Source organism: Sphaeramia orbicularis, chromosome 5, assembly GCF_902148855.1.
Source record: "Sphaeramia orbicularis chromosome 5, fSphaOr1.1, whole genome shotgun sequence".
Classification (NCBI taxonomy): Eukaryota; Metazoa; Chordata; class Actinopteri; order Kurtiformes; family Apogonidae; genus Sphaeramia; species Sphaeramia orbicularis.
In genome coordinates this window covers 10386823-10398177 of record NC_043961.1, presented here as the reverse complement: position 1 = coordinate 10398177, position 11355 = coordinate 10386823, and the positions used below count along the sequence as shown (strand labels likewise).

At 44.6% G+C, this 11355-nt stretch overlaps 1 protein-coding gene across 1 annotated transcript; it reads right to left on the bottom strand.

The window, feature by feature from the left end:
• Nucleotides 1–604: 604 nt before the first annotated feature.
• Nucleotides 605–10558, bottom strand: LOC115419205 (potassium channel subfamily K member 15-like). Its single transcript, XM_030133858.1, has 3 exons — nt 10276–10558; nt 993–1566; nt 605–854 (listed from the first exon to the last, which is right to left on the bottom strand). The coding sequence occupies exons 1-3, from the start codon at nt 10556–10558 to the stop codon at nt 605–607; spliced, it is 1107 nt and encodes a 368-aa protein (XP_029989718.1).
• Nucleotides 10559–11355: the final 797 nt, after the last annotated feature.

The window sequence follows — 11355 nt, the reverse complement described above, 5'->3', positions numbered from 1 at the left end:
CCACAAACCAGGAGGATCTGACCTGAACGAACGTCTGAGACTAATGCCGCGTTTCCACTATGTGGAATTGGCTTGACTCAGCTCGGCTCTACTCGGGTACCAGGTCCTATTCCTGTAGACCGTTTCCATCACAGGATACTACCGACTTTACAGTACCTGGACGTCATAGCGATGCGACACGTTACTTCTGTGTCGAGAGTTGCTGATAAACTCGCTCGTTGCGTGTCATCTCGTCAAGCTCACGCTGAATTTTTACGTCTGAACCTCCTTGACAAACCATGGTGTAGTTTTACTGGCTGTCATGTGGATTAACCTACCGCTATATTTACTGTAAACTTCCACATTTGTTTTTTGTAAAACGGCAGGTCACAGAGACGACTCTCTGACCAATCAGTAGTCTGCAGTGTTTACACGTCACATTTTAGTATCTGTTCCCCAGTCTTGGAACCTCGGCGGAGGTGATACCAAAAAACTAGTACCGGGTACCAGATTCCAGGTCCTTTTTCATAATGGAAACGCAAAAATGGCAGAGTCGAGTCGACACCACATAGTGGAAACGCGGCAAAAAGGTTGTTTAGGACATGTGAGATCAAAGGTCAGAGCATCAAAGTGACCTCCTCCTGGTGTGGGGCTGGTTCCCGTCTAAGAGTAGAGCAGCGCTGCTTGGGGAGGCCAGTGGGGACCTGGTGCCGGAGCTGCAGGAGGTCCGGTCCACCCTGTAGGAGATGGAGCTGTAAAAGACAGGGTTACAGTGCCCCCCCATCTGTGGGCTGTGAGGTGGCGTGGGGTGTTCGTAGACGTCATCGCTGCAGCACATGCAGGAACACAAGGCCCCGAACCTGCTGAGTTTAGGGGGGAGGCAGTGGGGGGTTGTCCTCAATGGGACAGGACTGCAGTCTTCAGCAGAGGACAGGAGGTTCATCTGGCTGGTGCCCGCCTCCATGGGCAGGTGCAGGTCACAACGGCTGCTGCGGAAACCTCCACCTTCGTTAACATCAGCTGTTTGTGCCACAGCCTCTGACCCCTCTGACTCCCCTGACCCCTCCTGGGTTTCCTTGGGCTGTGGTCCCACCTCCTGCCTCCCATTAAGCTCCCCGGCGCTGACGGTCAAAAACCTGAGCACCACCAGATTAAGAAAAGCCCCAACGACTGTGAGTCCCACCAGGATGTACATGAAGCTGAAGACCACGTAGGTGTAGCGCTTCTGCAGAGCGTCTGTCTTCTGTAGGGCCACGAAGTCCCCGAAGCCGATGGTGGTTAAGGTGACAAAGCAGAAGTAGTAGGCGTTGAAGAAGGTCCAGTCTTCAAAGTGGGAGAACGCTGCAGCTCCAATACACAGCATACTCATGCAGGACAGTAAACCCACCACAACCATGTTCCCCATGGACACATCTGTCTTTTGTAGACCCAGGCCCTGCTTGGCTCTGCTCAGGACCAGGCGGACACAGGTGTTGATGCGTTCACCAAGACTCTGGAACATGACCAAGGTCAGAGGAATGCCCAGCACCGCGTAGAACATGCAGAAGGCCTTTCCAGCATCAGTACGAGGAGCGGCGTGACCGTAACCTACCAGAACACAAAGACAGCCTTTAACCCTTAAAGACTCAAACGTCCACCTTTAACCCTTAAAGACTCAAACGTCCACCTTTAACCCTTAAAGACTCAAACGTCCACCTTTAACCCTTAAAGACTCAAATGTCCACCTTTAACCTAAACCATCTACTGATCTAAACTGTTTAATTCCTGTTGATCCATTAATCCTATCAATCCATGTAAGTAATTGGTGTAAAATACTGTTCTTCATCTTTTCATGGTCATCAGATATGACCATATTTGAACATTCCGAGGCTCCATAATTACCGTGGAAACACCGTCATCTTCTCCAACATTGATCCCCACGTAAAACCCATGGAGTTGGATCAATGACAGTGGATGGACACACTGGGTTTATGTTCAGTCATGACAGATTGGATCTGAAAAAGACATGGTTTATTCAGTTTGATCTGTTTCTGATTTAAAAACTATCAACTTTAATCTGACTTTTTATGAACATCTACATGATCAGTGAATTAAATATAGAAAATACCTGATTTTTCTCTTAAAAATGCTAAATACAGAGAATAATATTATAGTAAATGGTGTTAAATTACTTAATAAAGGTTAAATACAGAAAAATATTTGTTTTGGAGGTGCCACAGAAGTAGCTCTGGGTCTTTATGGGTTAATCCAAGACTTTGATTTGTTCTCAAACACTTTAACTATTTCAAATAAAGCCATTAATTTTTCACACCTAAGAACGAAACACTTTTGATCACTGAACCTTAACTCTGTGTTCAGTGGAAAAAAAATTATCATGTCACAACTGCAACATTTGGAGCTCTGTAATTAATCTAATTAAGTTTCTTTATTGTCCAGAGCTGTGATGAAACCACCAGGCTTTTAGATGAAGACAGTCAAATAAAGCTGATGTCGTTAATTGCCGAACTTTCTCTTTGTGTAAAACTGACAAAGCTAAAAATAAAGTCCACGGAACATTTGAAGTTGGATTTAAGTTGGATAAGAAAACATCCAGTCACATATTAGACATGAAATATTTAAACTAAGCAGAAATAATGAAGCTGATAAGTAAATTGAATAATTTTAATTTTAATTGTTTAAATTTGAATTTTATCCTGTTTGGTTATTAATTTCTATTCTCATACACGATGTTGTTTTATTTCACTCCTTCATTTTTCCATTGATTAGACAGCATCGTGTTATCCCTGCCCTCTTTACTCCGATTCACTTAATTTATTTGAAGTGTCATGTTATTGCATTTGCTGTACCTATCTCTTTTTAGGCCCGAGCTGAGTAAAGCCGGCGCAGGGCCTATTGAGTCTGCAGTGGGCGCATGGGGACGAAATCGCCAGTGACGCGGTTGCCTTTCGCCACTGTCGCCACTCTCACACATATTCACATTCACGGCACTGAGACCTTTCCGACGATGTATATGACATGTGCACACATCGCATATTTACACCTGCTCAGAATCAATGGGAGTCAATGGGACACGACCGGTTGCAGTCAGTCATGTGGGTGTAAGTGCACGACACGTGACATCTGACCCCACAGACATGTGGGGGACCTCAACAGCTTTCAAATAAGGCCAAATATGTGGTTGCCATAGAAACGGCTATATTGTTCTTGGTCAGATTATTATTATTTTTATTTTTATTTATTAGGCCCGAGCCGATTAAAGCCGGCGCAGGGCCTATTGAGTCTGCAGTGGGCGCATGGGGACGAAATCGCCAGTGACGCGGTCGCCTTTCGCCCACTGTCGCCACTCTCACACATATTCACATTCACGGCACTGAGACCTTTCCGACGATGTACATGACATGTGCACAATCGCATATTTACACCTGCTCAGAATGAATGGGAGTCAATGGGACACGCCCAGTCGCGGTCAGTCACATGTGTGTAAGTGCACGACAGGTGGACATCTGACCCCACACACATGTGGGGGACCTCGAGAACTTTCAAATACAGTCAAATACGTGGTTGCCACGGTAACGCCTATATTGTTCTTGCTCAGATTATTATTTTTTTTATTTTTATTTATTTTTTGTCTTATTTTTCTTTCTCCTGCGCTTTGAGCTCAATTTTGACCCCCTGAACATTTACGAAAACTCACCAAATTTTGCACAAAATTCAGAAATGCGAGAAATTGAATTTACATATAGGTTTCGAAGATGTCAGTAAAGAAATGTTGCCGCAGCGCCCCCTTGAAAAGTGGAAATGCATTACGCCAATGGGAGCACGTCCAACGTAAAGTTTGTTGTAGAGCACGAAAATCGGTACACCAGATTCATCATGAGGAGACAAACAAAAAATATTATTATGGCCACGCCCCAAAACCAACCCTTTGTCAGCCATATTGGATTGAAATTTCCAAAATGCTGAGTCAGCGTTTTCGCTGACGTTGTATTTTAACTATCTCCTCCTTGGCCGTTTGGCCGAATGAGCTCAAAATCGGTGTACAGTATCTAGAGAAGTAGGGCATCAAAAGTTAGCCAAATTTTTTGGATAGGTTGTCACTGTTTTTGTGTGACGACGTCGCAAACTTTGCAAAGTTTCTTCGTGAATTTACCATTACAAAAATTGCTTCAGCTCAGACATACGAACACCGATTTGGCTGAAATTTCACTCAGATGTCTATCTCCGAGGCCTACACCCATTTATTAAAAGAAATTGAAATTTTGCACTATAGCGCCCCCTACAAATGTACATTTACAAAAATGAAATCAGTTCAACATACGAGCACCAATTTGGCTCAAATTTAACTCAGACATCTGTCTCCCAGGCCTACACCTATTTGTCAAAAGAAACTGAAATTTTGCACTACAGCGCCCCCTACAAAAATTTTTAATATTTTTTTATTAAAATTTCTTCAGTTCGGACATACGAACACCGATTTGGCTCAAATTTGACTCAGACGTCTATCTCCCAGGCCTACACCCATTTATCAGAAATATTTGAAATTCGGTGCCATAGCGCCCCCTACAATTTTACCTTTACGAAAATTACTTCACGTTAGACATACGAATACCAATTTGGCTCAAATTTGAATCAGTGTTCAGTCTCCAGGCCTACACCCATTTATCAAAAGAAATTGCCACTTCGCTCATTAGCGCCCCCTAATAATTTACCTTCACGAAAATTGCATTAATTCGGACATACGAACACTGATTTAGCTCAAATTTGACTCAGTGGTACATCTCGCAAACCTACACCCATTCAATGGTAGAAATTTATTTTTAGCTGCATAGCGCCCCCTACAGATTTACTTATACAAAACTTTCTTTAGTTTGGACATACAAACAAAGATTTGCCTCAAATTTGAATCAGTTGTCGATCTCCCAGGCCTACACCCATTCATCAGAAGACATTGAAATTTGGTGCTAGAGTGCCACCTGCTGAACGATGGACATACTTCTACTGGACGTCCCCGTGGCGAGGGCCTTTAGATGCCGCTTGCGGCTTTAATTTTTTTTTTTTTGTCTTATTTTTCTTTCTCCTGCGCTTTGAGCTCAATTTTGACCCCCTTAACATTTACGAAAACTCACCAAAACTTGCACAAAATTCAGAAATGTGAGAAATTGCATTTACATATAGGTTTCGTAGATGTCGGTAAAGAAATGTTGCTGCAGCGCCCCCTTGAAAAGTGGAAATCATTGCGCCAATGGGAGCATGTCCAGCATAAAGTTTGTCATAGAGCCACGAAAATCGGTACACAGATTCATCATGAGGAGACAAACAAAAAATGTTATTATGGCCACGCCCCTAAACCAACCCTTTGTCGGCCATATTGGATTGAAATTTCCAAAATGCTGAGTCAGCGTTTTCGCTGACGTTGTATTTTAACTATCTCCTACTAAGCCGTTTGGCCAAATGAGCTCAAAATCGGTGTACAGTATCTAGACAAGTGGGGCATCAAAATTTAGCCAAATTTTTTGAATCGGTGTCACCGTTTTTGTGCGACGAGGTTGCAAACTTTGCGAAGTTTTTTCGAAAATTTACCATCACAAAAATTGCTTCAGCTCAGACATACAAACACCGATTTGGCTGAAATTTGACTCAGACGTCCATCTCCCAGGCCTACACCCATTTACTAAAAGAAATTGGAATTTCGCACCATAGCGCCCCCTACAAATGTACATTTACAAAAATGACATCAGTTCGGACATACAGACACCGATTTGGCTCAAATTTCACTCAGACATCTGTCTCCCAGGCCTACACCTATTTATCAAAAGAAACTGAAATTTTGCACTACAGCGCCCCCTACAAAAATTTTTAATATTTTTTTATTAAAATTGCTTCAGTTCGGACATACGAACACCGATTTGGCTCAAATTTGACTCAGACGTCTATCTCCCAGGCCTACACCCATTTATCAGAAAAATTTGAAATTTGGTGCCATAGCGCCCCCTACAAATTTACCTTTACGAAAATAACTTCACTTCAGATATACGAACACCAATTTGGCTCAAATTTGAATCAGTTGTCAATCTCCCAGGCCTACACCCATTTATCAGAAGAAATTGCCATTTCGCTCAATAGCGCCCCCTACAAATTTACCTTCACGAAAATTGCATCAATTCGGACATAAGAACACCGATTTGGCTCAAATTTGAATCAGTGGTACATCTCCCAGGCCTACACCCAATCAATTGAAGAAATTTAATTTTAGCTGCATAGCGCCCCCTACAGATTTACTTATACAAAAATTTCCTTACTTCGGACATACGAGCAACGATTTCCCTCAAATTTCAATCAGTTGTCAATCTCCCAGGCCTACACACATTCATCAGAAGAAACTGAAATTTGGTGCTAGAGCGCCACCTGCTGAACGATGGGCATACTTTCACTGGACGTGCCCTTGGCGAGGGCCTTTAGATGCCGCTTGCGGCTTTAATATTGTGTTGCTTCTGTTTTACTGTCTTTACTTGGATCGTGTATCCTGCTGTTGTGCCCTCTGCTTTGTCTGTCGAAGCAACTTTGTAAACTTTGTTTTTAAAGGTGCTATATACAAAAAAAAAAAAAAAGGAAACCGAAATGTTCCCTTTGAATCTTCAACCACTTGTTTGTTTTCAGCATCTGGTCAGTCGTCTGATTGGTCATCTGGTTGGTCATCTGGTCAGCTGTCCGGTCAGTTGTCCGGTCATTCGCTGTCGGTTGTCTGGTCGGTCATCTGATTGGTCGTCTGGTTGGTCGCATGGCTGGTCGTCCGGTTGGTCGTCTGATTGGTCATCTGATGGGTCGTCTGGTTGGTTGTCTGGTTGGTCATCTGGTCGGTCATCTGATGGGTCGTCTGGTTGGTCATCCAGTTGGTCGTCTGATTGGTCACCTGGTTGGTCATCTAGGCGGTTGTCTGATTGGTTGTCTGGTTGGTCATGTGATTGGTCCTCTGGTCGGTTGTCTGATGGGTCGTCTGGTTGGTCGTCTGGTTGGTTGTCTGATGGGTTGTCTGGTTGGTGGTCCGGTTGGTTGTCTGGTTGGTCATCCGGTGGTCGTCCAGTTTGGTCATCTGGTGGTCGTCTGATTGGTCATCTAGGCGGTTGTCTGGTTGGTCGTCCGGTGAGTCATCTGGCTGGTCATCCGGTTGGTCATCTGATTGGTCATCTGGTTGGTCATCTGATTGGTCATCTACGCGGTTTTCTGGTTGGTCATCTGGTTGGTCATGTGATTGGTCATCTGGTCGGTTGTCTGATTGGTCATCTGATGGGTTGTCTGATTGGTCGTCTGGTTGTGAATTATTCATCTTCCTGTTTGTGACTTTCCTCATGATCGTCCCAGACAAACTCTGACCAGTAACAGCTGAGTCTGTTTATAACAACAGGATGGAAAACACACCCATAAATCTGCCAAAAGGACATGTGTCTGCTGTGGAAAGAAAACCAGAGCGGAGCTGAGTGGGTTTGATCATGTACTGAGCTGTGGTCGGACTCTGTTTACGTCAGTCCAGCTGGATCTGATGGTTTTAAACAGACAGAATAAACGGTCCTTCTAAGCCTCTGTCACTTCTGTCCTCTTCATTTCCAGCAGACTCTGGATCCAAACAGTCTCCACTGGTTCCATCTCATTCTAAATCCAAAGGTGGCTGAAACGTGCGATACAATGAGCTCAGCGCCATCACTTTGACACTTTCTGCAGGATACGTGGATTTATTCACACTTTGACAAATAATCTGTAACTGAAGTTTGAAGATGTTCTGTCCGCTGTGACCTAGAACACTAACAGAAAACTTATGGAACACTAATAGAACACTGGCAGAACACTAACACCAGAACTAACACAGCTGATCACATCTGAACCAACTCCACCAATTCCACTGGTGTACAAATTGTTTATTTATTGAATAAATGATCTGCTCATGGACTAAATCTGACTAACTTTGATAACATGAACTATAACATAAATGACCAAAGTGCTGCTTATGCTGATGATTTCAATATATTATTACACATATGGACTAGATTTAGGCTAAAATTTACTTAGGGGGTCAATTGAGTGGCCATTTTTGTCAAAAAAAAAAAAAAACAAAACAGTTGTAAGAAATGTATAGAACTGTGATGAAATAATGCTAATACATTTGTGCACAGACTACTGATATTATTTGGTCAGCGGAAGCTATAATTTCAGAAATATTGGATTTTGAATAGCACATGTATGTCAGTTCCCTCATGAATTTTGCGGGAATTTTTTTTTTTATTATGTGGCCTAAAATGCCTGATTTTGCAGCAATTTTCCAAAAATTGCAGTGAAAGGTCGCGATCATTTTCAGGCTCTTTTATTTAAAGTCACAGGAACATGGGCATTTGCAAATTACCTAGAACAGTCTTTTGAGTTTTTGGCCATAAAAAGCACCAAGAAAGCCTGATTTTAAACAAAACAGGCTTTTTTTCATTCATTCATTGATTGTGTGAGCTGCCAATGAGAGCGGAGCGTCACAGAACACTAGCCAATAAGAGCGGAGTGTCACAGAACACCAGCCAATCAGAGCGAGCATCACAGAACGCCAGCCAATGAGAGCGGAGCATCAAAGAATGCAAGCCAATGAGAGTGGAGCATCACAGAATGTCAGCCAATGAGAACGCAGTGTCACAGAACACCAGCCAATAAGAGGGCAGCATCACAGAACGCCAGCCAATGAGAGCGCAGCATCACAGAATGTCAGCGGAGCATCACAGAATGTCAGCCAATGAGAACGCAGCGTCACAGAACACCAGCCAATAAGAGGGCAGCATCACAGAACGCCAGCCAATGAGAGTGCAGCGTCACAGAACGCCAACCAATGAGAGTGTAGCGTCACAGAACACCAACCAATCAGAGCGCAGCGTCACAGAACGCCAGCCAATGAGAGCGGAGCGTCACGGAACGCCAGCCAATGAGAGCGCAGTGTCACAGAATGCCAGCCAATGAGAGCGCAGCATCAAAGAACGCCAACCAATGAGAACGCAGTGTCACTGAAAATCAGGCAATGAGAGCGTAGTGTCACAGAACGTCAGCCAATCAGAGCGCAGCGTCACAGAACGTCAGCCAATCAGAGCGCAGCGTCTCAGAACGTCAGCCAATCACAGCGGAGCGTCACAGAACGCCAGCCAATCAGAGCAGAGCGTCACAGAACGCCAGCAAATCGGAGCGCAGCGTCACAGAACATCAGCCAATGAGAGCACAGCGTCACAAAACGCCAGCCAATGAGAGCACAGCATCACAGAATGCCAGCCAATGAGAGCATAGCGTCACAGAACGTCAGCCAATGAGAGCGCAGCGTCACAAAACGCCAACCAATGAGAACACAGCGTCACAGAACGTCAACAATCAGAGCACAGCGTCACTGAACGTCAGCCAATGAGACTGTAGCGTCACAGAACATCAACCAATCAGAGCGCAGCGTCACAGAACATCAGCCAATGAGAGCGCAGCATCACAGAACGTCAGTCAATCAGAGCACAGTGTCACGGAACGTCAGCCAATCAGAGAGCAGCATCACGGAACATCAGCCAATGAGAGCGCAGCGTCACAAAACGCCAACCAATGAGAACGCAGCGTCACTGAACATCAGGCAATGAGAGCGTAGTGTCACAGAATGTCAGCCAATCAGAGCGCAGCATCACTGAATGTCAGCCATCACAGCGGAGCGTCCACGGAACGCCAGCCAATGAGAGCGCAGCATCACAGAACGTTAGCCAATGAGAGCGCAGCGTCACGGAATGCCAGCCAATGAGAGCGCAGCGTCATGGAACGCCAAGCCATGAGAACGCAGCGTCACGGAACGCCAGCCAATGAGAGTGGAGCGTCACAGAACGTCAACCAATCAGAGCACAGCGTCACAGAACGTCAGCCAATGAGAGCGTAGCGTCACAGAACGTCAGCCAAAGACATAAATAAGACCTCTAAGCAAATTTTAGTCGATTTATAGATTTTCTACCATAAAGAATAAAGTATGAAGTATTGAATATCATGTGCAGACAGGGTTCTGAAGTCAAACATTCATTTTTCTGTCATAAATTCAGATAATTTCACATTTTGAACCAGTATGTTTGATATTATTTTATTTTTTATTAGTTTCACTGCTTTAATTCTGTTCTGGGTTTTTTTTTTTTTTTTTCGTTTTTCCGTGTAGTGTGTTTTCCATACTGTCTTTCCTCCAGTTTCACTCTGCCTGTTTCAGTCTTTTAATCATAAATATAATAATAAATAATAGTAAAACAGATTGAATTCAATATTTACCGATTGTGGTGATGACAGTGATGGCGAAATAGAAGGATCCGGTGAACTTCCACTGCGTACCGGCTCGGTGCGGCTCCGCCTGCAGGACCACTGTCTCCATGTCCTTCAGGTCCTGGTCCCTGAAGCCGTACTTCCTCTTCAGCTCGTTCAGCTTCTGCTCCAGATCCTGTTTCCTCAGACCTTCACTCTCAGACTCCAGTGCATCAAACACAGCGGCTCCTATGAGCAGGTACAGGACCATGGCCAGGATCAGGACCAGGGTCCGGACACTTTGCGTCTGCATCCTGGGCTCCGGGGCGCGCGGAGCGGGACTGGTCCTCATACAGGAATAGGAGGGTCAGGGGTAGGGTTAGGGTTAGACCTGGTTCGGGGTTAGACCGGGTTAGTCCGGTTGGTGTGCTGCCCTCCTAGGGTTACAACAGAACCCTCCACAGTTTGCGTGTTGAAACTGAAGCCTGTTCAATTAGCGCCTTATTGATGGAACGGCCACGGATGCGCGCGTGTCTGGACCAGTCACCTGAGCTCCTGTCAACACCTGGAGTCTGAGGAGGGGGCGTGTCTGACCTCATTAAAGGGGCTCACGTCCTGTCCCACATGACAAGTGTCCTCCACATGTTAAAGGTGGACATAACCCAGTGATTCTCCAACTTTTTACAGCGGAGTACCCCCTAAAATAGACTTTTTACAGTGGACTACCCCCTGAAATTGACTTTTTACAGCGGAGTACCCCCTTAAATAGACTTTTACAGTGGACTACCCCCTGAAATAGAGCTTTAAAACAGTGGACTACCCCTGAAATAGACTTTTCACAGTGGAGTACCCCTAAAAATAGACTTTTTACTGCAGACTACCCCCTGAAATAGACTTTTTGCAGTGGAGTACTCCCTGAAATAGACCTTTAAACAGTGGACTACCCCTGAAATAGACTTTTTACAGTGGAGTACCCCCTAAAATAGACTTTTTTTTACAGCGGACTATCCCTGAAATAGACTTTTTACAGTGGAGTACCCCCTGAAATAGACTTTTTACAGTGGACTACCCCTGAAATAGACCTTTTACAGTGGAGTACCCCCTGAAATA